General features: G+C 53.1%; 1 protein-coding gene and 1 long non-coding RNA gene across 2 annotated transcripts; one reads left to right on the forward strand and one right to left on the reverse strand.

Annotated features, from left to right (window-relative positions):
• Positions 1-2,798: 2,798 nt before the first annotated feature.
• On the forward strand, positions 2,799-10,517 carry LOC118588061. The gene is made up of 3 exons (XR_004945493.1): positions 2,799-2,853; positions 8,621-8,823; positions 10,109-10,517. It is a non-coding gene; the product is annotated as an uncharacterized LOC118588061 (long non-coding RNA).
• Glyctk (glycerate kinase) lies at positions 7,090-13,947 on the reverse strand. The gene is made up of 5 exons (XM_036194367.1): positions 13,914-13,947; positions 11,228-11,642; positions 10,877-11,028; positions 10,136-10,311; positions 7,090-9,836 (listed from the first exon to the last, which is right to left on the reverse strand). Exons 2-5 carry the CDS (start codon positions 11,602-11,604, stop codon positions 8,961-8,963), a joined length of 1,581 nt encoding a protein of 526 aa, XP_036050260.1. The 5' UTR covers positions 11,605-11,642; positions 13,914-13,947; the 3' UTR covers positions 7,090-8,960.
• Between the last annotated feature and the right edge of the window lie 555 nt (positions 13,948-14,502).

The following is a 14,502-nucleotide window of genomic DNA, read 5'->3' on the forward strand; positions in this document are numbered from 1 at the left end:
GGAGTGGGAATGGGAAGATGTATGAATGCATGAATGGCAAACACAGAAAGAAAAAGCAAACGGAGGAGGACACCAACAGCTGAGCAGTAAGACTACTCGAGAACTGCAGAGACGGCTCAATGCTTAGGAGCGCTGGCTGCCCTTGCAAAAAACTTGGGTTTGATTCCCAGGACCATGTGACAGCTCGTGACCATCTGCAACTCCAGCTCCAGGGATCTGTTACCCTCTTCTGGCCTCCACGGACACCAGTCACACATGTGCTCCACAGACATCCATGCAAGAGCTGTCATTTAAAAAATCAAAATAGAAGCCGGGCGTTGGTACGCACCTTTGATCCCAGCACTCAGGGGCTGGCAGATCCCTGTGAGTTCGAGACCAGCCTGGTTTACACAACGAATTCCAGGACAGCCAGGGCCATTACATGGGGGGGGGGGGAGGATCAAAATAATTTAACAAAAAAAAAAGAATAGTTGAATAAGCTGACACAATGCCTTTTGTCTATAATGCCAGCACTGGAGAAGCTGAGGCAGAAGAATCACTGCAAGTTCAAGGCCAGCCTCAGCTACATAGCAAGTACCAGCAAAGCCTGGGCTACAGAGTGTGATTCTGTCTCAAAAAAAAAAAAAAGTTAAATATATAAAAATATACCCACAAGGACATATGGGTGTCATTCATACTATTCTTATTCTGGCAACTTTAAGTTCAAAATAATTCTTAAATAAAAAGTAGTTTAAAATACCAGGCAGGTTGGGGATTTAGCTCAGTGATAGAGTGCTTGCCTAGCAAGCACAAGGCCCTGGGTTCAGTCCTCAGCTCAAACAAAAACAAACAACCAGGCATAATTGTGCATGCCTGTAGGCTAAGGCAGGAGGACTGCAGTTCAGCCTGGACTGCATAGGGAGTCCCAGGCCAGCCTAGCTACGTAGTAAGTTCCTATCTCCAATAATAATAACGATGGTGATGATGGTGATAATAAGGACTATGATGGTCAGGAGCTGGAAAAGGGGCTCAGTAGGTAAAGTGCTTTTGGGCAAGCATAAAGACTAGAATTCGGATCCCCAGGATCTGAGTGAAAGCCAGGTGTGGCTGTGAGACTAGAATCCCTGCAACTGGGAGGCAGAGACAGTGAATCCCAGGGACTTGCTGGTCAGCCAGGCAAGCCAAAAAGGTGAGGTTTAGTGAGACTCTGTCTCAAAAAAATAGGTGGGGAAGCCACTGAAGAAGACGTGCCAGAGTACCCCTGACCAAATGCGTCCACATGGGTGGGAGCATCCCCACATATGCACACATACATGCACCACACACAAGGACTGGGGATGTAGTTCGGCGGTAGCACGTTTGTCTAGCATAAGCAAAGTCCTGGGTTCCAGCCCTAACATTAAAAATTGTTGTTGTTGTTGTTGTTGTTGTTGTTGTTGTTGTTGAAGTAATGAGAAAGGAAGAAAAGTCTTTTTCCTTTCTGGGGCTCAGGTCCCTGGAGAAGACTTCTGTGACAGCCCAGTGATGTGACCCTGCTGGGTGGAGTTTGAGGGCGAACTCTCCCCCCAAACCACCACCATAGCTTTATATGCTCCACCCCCTTGCTCCCGAAAATGACTATGAGGAATCTCAGGGTGAACAAGAGGAGAACTTTCTTCGGTGGGCAGGTACAGGAGGAAAGGCAGCAGGAGCTCCTGCACTTCGGAGGAGACCTGATTGCTCCCCAGACACCCCCCCTCCCTCCACCAGCACTAACACGTGCTGAGCCCTGCTGGCCAAGGCAACTTTCCCAGGCAGTGGCCTTGCCGGTCACATCTTGGGCAGCAAGAGGGTCACAGCGAAGACCGTCGGGTCACCTTTCTGCATCAGGCAGCCCAAGAAGCACATGGGGTGGTGTGGGAGGCCTCAGCTTCAGGTGGGTCTGTGGGGAAGCGCTCTGTGTCCACTCCTCACTGCCTCTTCCCCGGCTTGGCTTCCCACCCCTCTGCTTCCTCCATAGGCCCACCATCCTCTGCTCCTCCCATGGGGCCCCTCGGACCCCCTCCCGATGAACTGTCTCTTCCCCCTCCCCTTCAAAGGCAGTGACACCAGCATCCTGATGTGTGGTCAATCGTGGAGTGTGGGGTAGGGTGTTCAGAGCTCCCAAGGAAAGGGAGCCCTGCCTGTTCCCCCAGACCCTGGACCTCGAGGGGCCACTCCAGCCTGGGCAGCGGGAGTGAAGCTGCCAGCGGAGATCAGGACACTCCGGTGTAGGCTCAGGGCTGGGGCACCTGCGGTCAGCAGGGGTCCTACTCTTCCCTCAGACACCTTTGTTCTCCAGCCTTTGTGGCTGGCCCCGGCCTCCCAAGCCAGCCCACCAGCCCTTGTCCTTTGCCTGGCAGGTCTCTCTCCCAGCCATCCCCGCTTTCCTGCATCGCTTTTTACCCATTCAAGTCTCAGATCAGAACCTGGCATGGGACGGGGTGGGACCCCTTCGCTCACTGCGGCCCTTCTCCCGCAAGGCTCCCTCTTCTGCCCACACCCCCTTACTTGCCCCAATCCCCTCACCCTGCTCTTGCTCCCCGCCCCTCTCTCCTCTCAGCCTGGCCCCCTCCCCATTTCCTCTTCCCTCCTTTCTTGGCCCTCCAGTTCGGGGAGTCGGGCTTTCTCTCGGCAGGGGCAGTGGCGGCTCGTTGTCCTCCCCTCTCCCCTCACCCTCTCCCTTCTCTCTTCCCCCTCCAGCCTCCACTCCTCACTCCTCGTCTGCTCACTCACCCTCTCCCTCTCCCGCCGCCCCCCCTCTTTCTCCCCCACCTCTTTGTTTCAGCTGAGAACCGGCTCCTCGGGACAGTTCCCACACTGCAGTGCCTCTGGTGAGGAGACAGCGCCACTGAGGTAAGCTGGGGGTTCGGGGACACAGGCGCGGGGCAGCCGAAGCCCTGGGGGCGGGCAGGTGGGGACGGTGGGTAGCCCGGCACATCACTTCTCTGCCCAGGGCAACGGAAGCAGCAGAGGGCTAGCCGCAGGTGCCCTACCGGTCAGCAAGAGCAGGGTGGAGGGAGAGGGCTAGCAGGGAGCTGGCAGGCTGTCCTTGCCCTGGTACCCAGCTCCTGATGATGGCCCAAGACTGAGGGAGACCCTCCCGGGACCCCGACAGAGTGAAGGGGGAAGCTGGGACACCCAGAACAGCGCACCCCTGAAGGTTTGAGTCTACGCCCAGTCCTCCCTGCCTCTAGCTGAGCTGCAGCTTGGAGATTGCCAGGGGGCATCAGCCGCACTGACCGCCTTGTGACCCTCACAAGTGCCTGTCCCGGGGTTGCTTGTGGGTCGGAATATGCTGGGGCTGTTCCTACTGCCCAGGTAGAGGGGGCGGGGCAGAGCTCTCTCCCCTATCACCAGCTCCCAGGAATCCTCCAAGCTATTGACCCCGAGACTCACAAAGCCATAGGAAACCGGACATCTTTCCCTTCTCTACGGGTCTTTGACCAGCTCCCGCCCAGACAGGGTGCCCAGGACAGCATTCCCCAGAGTTGCAAACAGCATCTGAGGCCAGGGAACAGATGTTCCTGCAATTGGCTCCCTGGGACCGGGAGAGACAGAAAGGTATCCGGCTCTGTGGGAGGGGTGGGGTGAAGAGGCGGGAAGCAGGTGGAGACAGAGCCCTGCCTCTTGAGGGAAGCTACAGGTGCACTTTCTGGGACAACCTGGAGCCACCGGAAGGAGCTAAGAGCCTAAAGCTGGGTGGGGAGTAGGAGCAGTCGGAAGGGACAGGGGCTGAGCACCCCGGCCCCTTCTCAGCTGGGGCTCCAGTCGGAGGCAGGGCTGGCTCTGACTGGGACCAAGTCTGAAAAGCTCCTAGTCCCAAGTGCGCTCTCTGCTGGTTGCAGGAGAGCCAGAGAAGGATAGGTGGGAGAGCGGTGACCCACAGGGGACCTTCCCACAGGGGTGCATTCTGAGGGAAGGCCTCAGGCTGCCGGTCTGGGGTAGGACCTGATCCTACAGCTTTTGGGGTAGGACCAGATCCCACCCAGGGCCAGTAGTGGACGAGATGATCCCATGAGTTACAGTTACTAAGCGTGCTGGCCTAAGGACTGAGCGCCTAGGGCACACATTTACAGACGCCACCTCTCCCTCACCCTCAACCAGAACTGCGTTTTAGTAGATAGAGCAGCAGCCACTGATTCTCCCACCACTCTACCCCAGATGGAGCTGGTGTAGTTGCTATAGACCAAATAGCCACGTCCAGCCCACACCCTCCAGCCACCACAAGCCAGCCTGGGCCAAGGGGGGGGGGGGGGGGGGGTAAGCAAAGCCTCAGGACCAACACAAGTGGTTTCCTAAGAGGCTTGACCCCAACGATCCCTCCCAGGCTGGGCACAGCTCACTCTAGCTCTGCCTTCTGTGAAAGTCTACCTAAGTCATTGGGGTCAGGGCTCACCCCAAATCTTCTGATCCAGCCTGGGGCCAGGCCAGCCATCCCCTCCCTAATCTGGGCCTATGTCCCTCATGCATGAACCAAACTCAGAGGGAGGCAGGCTTCCCTACCTTTTTTTCTGGGACATAAGGGGACCATCGTCCTGCTAGACAGGTAGCTGACTAGCTCCAGCTAGCCCTCCTCAGTTCCTAGACCACCCATAACTCAAATACCATCCCTGAACTGGAGGTATAGCTCAGTGACGGGCACTCCCAAACACACACACACACACACACACACACAACACACACTAAGGAGAAGGGACTGGAGATCTAACTCAGCTGGTAGAGTACTCAGCTTGCACTCAGGAGGCCTGTGTTCGATCCCCAACACCACATGAAACTGTGATGATGGCACACATTTGTATTCATGAGACAGAGAAAGGGAGATGGAGAAATTCAAAGTCATCCTTGGCTACATCGCAAGCTCAAGGCCAACCTGAGCTATATGAGACGCTGTCTTAAAAAGGGAGGGGGTGGCTGGCTACTGCCATTCTCATGTCAGAGGACATAGGTGGCAGGTGGCTTGCTGGGCTTCAGGCCATGAACACCAAGGTCCTGCTGGCTCCAATCTTGGCCCCTTCTGGCAAGAAGAGGGCCTCTCTAAATTGAGATCTCTTTACAGGTATCTTTGGAAGATACTAATATTCCAGAATTTTTTTTACAGATTTTTATCTATTTTTAAAGACTTATTTTTTTAATTTTATGTGCATAAGTGGTTTGCCTGCATGTATGTATGTGTGTATGTATGTACATCACATGTATGCCTGGTGCTCACAGAGACCAGAAGAGGGTGTTGGATCCCTGGCACTATAGTTACAGACAGCTGGAACTGCCATGTGGCGGCTGGGCACTGATCTCAGGTCCTCTGGAAGAACAGCCATCTCTATAGCTTCGTCTACCTAGCCCTTTTCCCCCTTTCTCTCCCTGAGCTTCCTGTTTGCATCGAGCTTCCGCATATAGATCCTCTGCTGCTGCTAACCCCACCCCACCAGAGAAGAGCGGGACACAAACACTGTCTCCATCAGCAAAAGGAGGAAAGACAGGTTAACAGGCCAAGACAAGGGCCTGGGACCTGGATCCCCTCTAATGCGCCTTCCAGGCCACTGAAGTGCCCACTCCAGTGAGATTTTATAGGAACAGACACTCTCCACACCCTCTAATGGACAAACTAACTGTCCAGTCTCTCCACCTCCTAAATCCTCACAGCACTGATGACATTCCCAGGGACAGAGGGGCTCATTAATTCCCAAGGATGTTTGAACCAGGGCTTTCATCTTGATTCCAAAGTGGGCATCTAAAGAGTTGCCAATGAACTGGGTGTGGTGGTACCTTTAATCCCAGCACTTGGGAGACGACAGAGGCAGATGTATTGCTCTGAGCTGAAAGCCAGCCAGTGCTACACAGTGACCTGGTCTCAAAAAAAATAAAAACAGAACAGAGTTGCCAGGCCTAAATGAAGGCTACAGGACTGAGGCCATAAGGAAGGAAGGACAAGCTGGAAGTCACATGATGTGTCTCTCCACCTGGAACCCTCCTACCTCCTCGCATACCTTCCTCCCCTGTCCTCTCCATCAATCCTGCCACATCCTCTTGGTATCACTTCTTGCTGAAATCTCCATGAACCTTGCCTCTGCTATCAAAGGACGGTTCACTCCCCTGGTCAGGCCCACAAGGCTCCCACCTGCCTTCCATCCCACCTCTGCCAGCCTTTCAGGTCTCCACGCCCACCACGTTCCACAACACCCCCAACATTCTAACCACACCAAATGCCTGCACCTTGGAATGGAGGGTATGGAGGCCTGCTCAGTGGCTGGTTGGAGGTTGCATTGGACACACACTCCTACACATGCACACTCAGGTGTATGCACACCTTTATGTAGAAGCCCACCATTCACATGCATGGGATTTCCTACCAAATTCCTTGTCACGCTGCCCTTCCATCCACAAAGAGACCAAGAAACCTGCTTTACAGATCCCTGAAGAGGCTAAGTGTGGTCACATGACCATCCTCAAACCCCCGAGAGGCAACAAGGAAAGAAAAGGTACATCCCCTAACTCCACTGAGCCTTGGGTTGGCCCCAGGGTATCTGAGCCCCAAAGGGCAGCAGAGGATGACTCAAGGATCCAAACCAGGTTCTCAGTCTGGGTCTGTGACTACCTTCCTCTGTCTCCCGACAGACCATCTTCTCTAGTTCTCCAGGTATAGGACAAATGGGTTTAGATAAGCTGACCCCAAAAAGGCTCTCCAGACTCACAGTTCATGCCAATTGCAGACAATGAGGAGTTTGTAGTGTAAAGAAGGGCTGGGCACCCTCATGGAAAAATCCTCTAGCCATGGAAAGTATCAGCACATGAAGATGAAAAGGGAATCTGGGCAGCCAAAAACTGAGTCAGGAGAGCTGGCAGCCAAAAACCAAAGAAGGGGAGTGCCTTCAATAATCCATAATTGATAAGACGTGTTGTGTATTTAGCCATTCATTCATTTATTTTACTTTTCAGGGCTGGGAACTGAACCAGGGCGTCACACACGCTAGAACAGCAAGTACCATTGACTGTATTCCCAGCCTTCTTGTTAAAGCTCTTTGAAATGGGATCTCACTTAACTGCCTAGGCTGGCCTTGAATTCTCTCTGTAGCTCAGGCTAGCCATGAATTCTCAGTCCTCCTGCCTCTCAAGTACCCTGGGATATACAGGCCTGTGCTACCAGGCCCACCTACATAATTGACATTTAGGGAGGAAAAAAAAGTCCTATTGAGCACTAACTGTGAGGAATCTGCATATTTTTATCATCTAGACTGACCAAATATATAGGCAAGCAAATACAATGAGTTAGGTCCACCAACTGTTTGCTCTAAAGGGTCCAATTCAGACCCTGGTCCCCAGACTCTGAAAACATAGTTACAGAAAAGGGACCAAGGTAGACAAGACTCTGCCCATGCGTAAGGCCCTCAGCAGGCAATGGAGGCAGCCATACCCACAAGCAACCCTACTCTGAAAAGCACCTGTGGGGGCACCAGAGGCGTTCTGACACCAGTGTCCCGTGCTCACATGCTCACCACACAAAGACAGGATGTGGCTGACAGACAAGTCCTTGGTCCCCAGCCCTCTTCTCTCGAAGCTCTTGCCTGCAACTTGGTGTCCAACAGGAATACATTCCCAAGGTCAAGAACACAGAGGCAGGACTCCTCTAGTGGAGGCCTGAACACCCGTGTAAAGACAAAATCCCCTGAGACTTTGACCGTCTCCATCAGTAAAGAAAATGGTGCACACCACTCCACTCTCCTAACCCTCTCTGGTCCTCAGAGTCAGCTTGCCTTGTTTATCTCCCTCCTGGTCCCTGGAACACGCAGGATCTAGCTCTCCAGGTCATGGCCCAACTGCCAGCCAGACTGTCCAGAGCCCAAGGAGACGGGCAGCTCTACCCCAGGACACATCAGCTCTGAGCTAGACCTCCCGCACATCCTCACAGTGGAAGAAGGGCCCATAGGAGCAGCCCCAGGCCTCACTGTTCTCTATGGCTTTTTATTCCTATGTGATTCTGTTGCTCACTCATATAGGGATTGGAGCCGTGGCGTACGGTGAGGATAACCAACGGAGGGCTCTGATACTGAGCAGGAAAGCTCAAGGGGAGCCAGGCCAGTGGCTGCAGGCCCACCCAAGGGACTCACCTCTGACAGCTGAAACAGGAGGGGGTGAGAGATGGCTGAACTCCTTCACTGCTCTGACCTACCATTCTAGTCCTGGAGACAGGTACCGAATGCTGGCACCAGGACCCCAACGGTGTACCCAGAACACATGGAACATGGCGTGTAGGGAGCATGGCATATTTAAGAGAGGGGGTAAGATAAAGGAGGAGAGCTAAGAGTAGTCCAAATGCTGAAGGAATATCCTCGGTGTCAAGTAGAAAATTTCCACCCAGCCAGGCTACAGCAGGAAGAGGAGAAACAGTGGCCAGGTTGCCACAGGGAGTCATGGTTGAATAGGTAACGATCCTTAAACCTGTCCTGCTCACCCACATTGAGGCTGCCAGGAGCCGTATTCAACCCTCCCAGATTCCCAGAGAAACTCTGTGAGATGCCGGCAAAATTGCTAGGAGCACACCACGCTCCCCTCTCCAGCAGCTACCCGCAGCCATACTGAGGACAGTGAGCTGAGACCCCCACAACATCCTTCTTTTTATTTTCAGGCTCCCTAACTTTACTCCACGGGAGAACCAGGCTGAGGACTTTGGCAGATGGGCTCCTGGGGAGAAAATAAAGACTGGGAACTGGCTGAGGAGCTTCCTGCGGGTCTCAGGGGTACCTGCTGACATGACAGGAAGAAGGGGTGGAAAGGAGCCCTCGTCTTCTAGTCTAGTTGGGGAATGGATATGGAGACCATCTGTGGGAGGTGAGTGGAGCAACAGGGAGCCAGACTAAGGGGACAGGGATCCTAAAGTACAGTGAGGCCCTGGCAACAAGCCCGTGATCTTCCCACGAGATCCTGCCCATATATACCCATATACTCTCAAAATAGGAACTATGCCGTCACTGAGGATGAAAAATCAGGAGGTGGACATCCATGACATTGGTCCCTGTCAACCCTGTCTGCAGCAAGTGTGTTCCACCCTGGAATCGGCAAAAGAAGGTGTATGAGTCATTGTGGGAAAGGAAGGTGGCTATGTCCAGGCCTTCAGCAGAAGCCTGGCTGACAAGATCAGACATGACCCAGGCCCCAGCCACCTTGGTAGGCCCATCCTGCCCATCAGTGCCTCCACTCAAAAATAGCACATCAACAGGCCCCAGTGGCTGTCTTCCCAGCTCTGTTCCCACATGCAGGGCCAGTTCTTGGTTCCGGCCACCCTTGCCAGAGCCCTGCAGCTGCACTGTGGGCTCACCACCAGCCAGGAGGCAGACTGGCCCGTTAGCCTTCGCCACAGCTTCCAGGGCCTCCTCCAGCTGCAGGTCTGGGAGCTGGAGCTCAGCTGCCAGCTGATGGAGTTTTGCCTCCTCCTCCTCTTCCTCCAAGGAATGCCCAGCCGTGGATGAAGCGAGGCGGGCTGCAGCCACCCGGGCTAGCAGTCCATAGAACCGGGCCACATTTTTAACATCGCCCTGAATGGCTGTACTCAGCACAAGGGCTTGGTAGCCCAGGACCTCAGCCTGCCTCTGAGCCTCAGCCAGAGCCAGAGAATTAGAGCCGATGATCACATTGAGAACATGACCACAAGTATGTGGCCCGTGGGGGTCAGAATCAGCTCGAGAGAGCACAGTCTTCACGGAACGTGGCAGTGCGGCACGCAGGCCATAGTGATTAAGAATGTGCAGGCAATCTTGCACACTGTGGGAACTGGCCACAGTAGGGCCACTGGCGATCACCTCCAAAGGGTCCCCAATCACGTCTGACAAGATGAGGCTCACCACCTAGACAAAGGCCATAAAAATAAGGCTCAGTCTTGACCCTCCATGCCCCGGGGCCCTTAAGGACAAACCGGTCCTGGGTGTACACCCCCTGGCATGCTTCCTTGCCCACATCTATCTGCTCCTGGACACTGTCAGGTGTGCTGGCAGAACACTAACCAGGGAGCATCCCTCTGGCCCTCTTTGGCCTCCTCCCAGGACTTCCCTGACGAGGCCCCTGCCAACTTGTATGTCGGCCTAAACTTTCCTATCCCTGTCACATGTGGGGAACCCAGGGCTGGCTGAAGAAGTGATGAGTGCACCTGAGCAGGATAGGCAGCCTGAGCCAGCCCTCCACCCTTCAGCTGGGACAGGGCCTTCCGGATGGTGTTCAGCTCCTGAATTGTGGCTCCACGGGCTGCCAGCAGCTTGGTGAGCATCTGTTTCTCCTCCAGTGTGACAGGTGGGATGGGAGCAGGCAGCAGGGCTGAGCCCCCACCTGCAGAGCCAGTGAGGGTGTCAGGAAGAAGAGACGGGAACCAGATAGACCACAGGGGAGGGGGGATGTGGACTAAGACAGTGGAGTTACAGTGCCCCCCTGTGGACATGGAGTGAAGTTGTCCCCTCGCTGGGGTACTCCAGACCCCAGAAGATGCTAGAAGGGCTGGGGATATAGCTCAGTAGTGGAGTGTTTGTCTAGTCCGTGTGACGTGCCCTCAGCACCACAAAAATTATATTTTTTGAAAGCATGGACTAAGGAAGAGCAAGGAAATAAAACAGCAGACAACCAAAGAGAGAGTGCTGTGGGGGCTGGAAATCCGGCTTGTAGAGCCTGGGTGGCGCTGTTGCAGACAGAAACGTTTTCCAAAGGTTCTGATGTGTTAGCATGTTAGTGTGCCCTCACCGTCACAGCTCAGAACAGATGACTACCCCTGGCATCCCCCCTCCCCCCTGCATGGTACCCTCTAGGCTCCTCACTGTCTCTCTTGTTCCCACTTTACCCTGTGACGTGGTATTTGGGACATCCCCCTGTGAGTTGTTCTCAGCTGATCTGGAACCCACACCTGAGATGAGCACAAGCAGCAGATCATTGGCTGTGAGCCCCTCTGCCAGCTGCTGGATGGCCAGTGCAGCCCTCAGAGCATCACGGTCCGGTAGGTTGTCCTCTGCACCCTCAAACACCTGGATGTGGCTGTGCAGCTTCAGCAGCATCTCTCTGAGGAGGGAGCAAACGGGGATGGGATGGGGTGGGCTCCTCTCCTCCCACCTGACTTCCAGCTGTCCATCAGGGACAGTGACATGAGTAAGGAGGCCCACCAGGCCAGACCCAGGAGACAGGGAGGCCAAGAAGGAAGAGGGGTTTTCCTCCAAAGGGCAGCGGAGAGCAGCCCCGCCCTCCCCCAGTGGATTCTTACTGCTTTCCGGCATGCTCCATAGCAGCTCGGATCCCCTTGGGAACGCTGATCACACCCTGCACAAGATGCTGGCCCAGTAGCTCCTCAGCTGCAGCTGCCATGCCCAATACAGCCTTGCCGAAGCCCACTAGGTGGAGGTTTTCCTTTAGCTGAAAGCTCCGGTCCCGCACCTTCAGCTGTCTGCCACTAGGATCCAAGGACAGTGCCCTTTGCAGCATGGGGCCCGGCTGCACAGCGCCCACAGCACTCTCAAATAGCTGTCGTGCCCGTTCTGCCAAGGCCACACCACTGGTCATCCTGGCCAATGGGGGCCCCCAGAGGAACGGACGTGACGGGGCTCGGAGGAGACAGGGCAAGATCTGTAGGGCTGCAGCCATGCCCACATCTCTCAGCAAAGCCTTGTATCCATAGCTGCCTAGAGAGAGAGGAGAATGAGACCACAGACAGAACCCTACCGTCATGGCCACCCCTCTGAGAGCTCAGGGCTGGTGGACTCCATAGCCATTGTTGCAAGAACGAGCCACCTGAAATGAAAGCTGAAGAATTCATGAAGCCTGCAGCGAACCTGATCCTACTCCAGTCCTGCAAGCCCAGCCCTGATGCCCAGCCACGTCCTCCTCCTCTGTAGGCCACACACGGGTCTTCTAGACACTCTGCCCCAAGTCCAAAGTTCCTATGAAGTGGAGCCTCCTCCTGGGTCACCCCCTTTGGCTGGGAGTTAATCATTCACAAAGGAAGCCATTCCTCCCAGTGGTCTCCTGCACCTCGTTTCCACATCCTTCACTGCCAAGCCCTCACACCACACACCACACACCACACACCACACACCACACACCACACACCACACACCACGGCTCCTTTCTGGCATTTCTGCCTTGCCTTTTTACCACTTCACTGCCAAAAGAAAGAAACAGAAAGGCTGTTGGTTGTCTCACCAACTGACCCCAAGCCCACTGACCTCTAGCCTGATCTATTTCATTGGCTCCTAAGACTAGTCTGGGAATGCTGAGTCCATGTAGAAAAGGCTACATACAGGCTTAGCAGTGCACATGACCCGAGGATCTCAGCACTGAGACCAGTTCAGCAAGAGGTCCAGGCACAGATCAGGAGTAGCTACAAAAGCTGACTCAAGGGGAGACTTTAGGCAAGACCCCAGTTCATCTGCAAGAGGACGTGAGCTATGGGACTCAATCTACAGCATAAGAAAAGATGCCCTTCTACCCACACAGCTGGGCAGGGTCAACCTTGCCAGGAACACCCCTTTCTGGCTCCATGATAGCAAAATAAGCCCTGAGTTACACCACTCAGAGCAGAAACAGCCCAGTGCTGGAGCAGGCAAAGGCCAGGTTCCTAACTATGCCCAATCATTTTCCACACTGGGCAGAGTGAAAAACAGAAAGGTCTTGGGGTAAAGGTCAGGACGCTCTACAGGGTAAACGTAGGGACAACGAAGCAAAAGGACTCATCATAGCTTTTGGGTATCTAAATCTGGAGACAGAGGAGTACTGGAGCCCAAACCCATGTTTTGCATATGATAAGTATGCACTCTATCGCTGAGATACATTAAAGCCCCTAAATAAGATACTTATTGTAATGCCTTCCATTATGCTGAAAGACAATTGTTTCAGTAAGCGAGGATACAAGAACAAGTCTAGGAACTAGTTTTTTTAAAGTGTGTAGTATATCTTTTCTCAAACTGAGTTCATTTGCAAGATGAGAGGTGGGATGAAATTAAGCCCTGGGAATTCCTTACATGAAAACTGGACATGTTTACAGACAACCCACAGCCAGTTCCCTGTATATTCTTTTTTACAACACAGCTAGCTTTTTTTTTTTAAAACTGTGAACTACACGGCCACGTGGCATAGGTCTGGAAGTGGCATGTTGTTTAGGAGTGGGATAAATTGTTAACTGGAGGGGTTTTGTTTTTTAATCTGTTGCATTGGACGGAGCATCAGAAAGCCTTTAGTGTCTGGCAAACAAGTTATCAGCCCTCCACCACTGTGGAGTCCATGACTTCATACATGATAGAGATGATCTCTCCCACAGAACCATACTTTTCAAGTTCCAGGGCTTGGAGCTAAGTGCATCTTTGCATCTAAAACATACAATGCTCAGCCTCAGTTGAACTTTTGTCTATCTCACAGAGGAGCAAAGCCTAGAAGATCCCTAATAGAATCCAGGACAAAGGAATGCTCAAGGCCAAAGTTGCCAGATAAAATGCAGGACATTTGATGAAACTTCTATTTCGGATAAGTAATTTTTTAGTATAAATATGATCAGAACATTTGGGATTATATGTAACTAAAAATTACGTTGTGGTGAGTTTAAATTTAATTGGATGACTTTCATTTTCAGTTTCCAAATCCCCAACTCTATTTAAGAGACTACACCTCTCCAGCACCGCTGCACTCGGGGTTGCTAAGTGAGGAAATGCGAAGACCAGCCTTGCCTCCTTCCGGAACAAAGTGGGGCTGACGTCACATCCGGATCTGGCCATCCGCCAGGTGACCGGAAGTGACGTCGCCGAGACTAATGGCCTGTAATCTTCGCGAGAGAGAAATTATGCCGCACAATACTAGGTGTCGCAGAAAGTAAGGGGCTGCTGTCGCCTGGATTCGCCTCCGTCTGGAGGCGTCAGGAATGATTTCCAAGGTCTATATATGTCCTTGAGACGCAAACTTACCTTCCTGCCGCTTCCAGCACTGGAGACCGGAAGTGCTCTGGTGGGTGGGGATTCATCCGGAAATGGCAGGTCTGGGGCTTCCCTAGAGACCAGGAACGTGGGTCAGAACTTGCGTGCCTCACTGACATCCAGAAAACCTGAAAAGAGGTGTATGGAGCCCTCCGGTTTCTGCATTCCTGCCGTGGATTCTCATTGATTTGTAATGATCCCTCCCTCTTCATCCTGTTAGATATAGTCAGTCATTAAATACACCCCGAATTCCTGTTAGGTGCCAGACACCAGGCTGAACCATCAGAGAGAGCTACAACCCACCCCTCTAGAGAGATTTAGGGTCATCCTTGCTCCTCCGCATAGTTACACTTCTTTTACAGTTCATTGATGTTTCCCACCCTCCTCCAGGAGCCACCATATACAGCTAATTCAGCAAAATATTTCCATGATCTTTGAATACAAGTGCAGACTGCCTGTAAACAAAAATGACCGTGAGCCTTCTTCCTCCCTACCCTTGCTCTCACCTTGTGTCCACTATGACCCAAGCGTGATGCCTACCCCACATTCAAAAATCAACTATTTGGCTAGACTCCAAAAA

Source organism: Onychomys torridus, chromosome 7 (assembly GCF_903995425.1).
Source record: "Onychomys torridus chromosome 7, mOncTor1.1, whole genome shotgun sequence".
In the NCBI taxonomy this organism is placed as follows: Eukaryota; Metazoa; Chordata; class Mammalia; order Rodentia; family Cricetidae; genus Onychomys; species Onychomys torridus.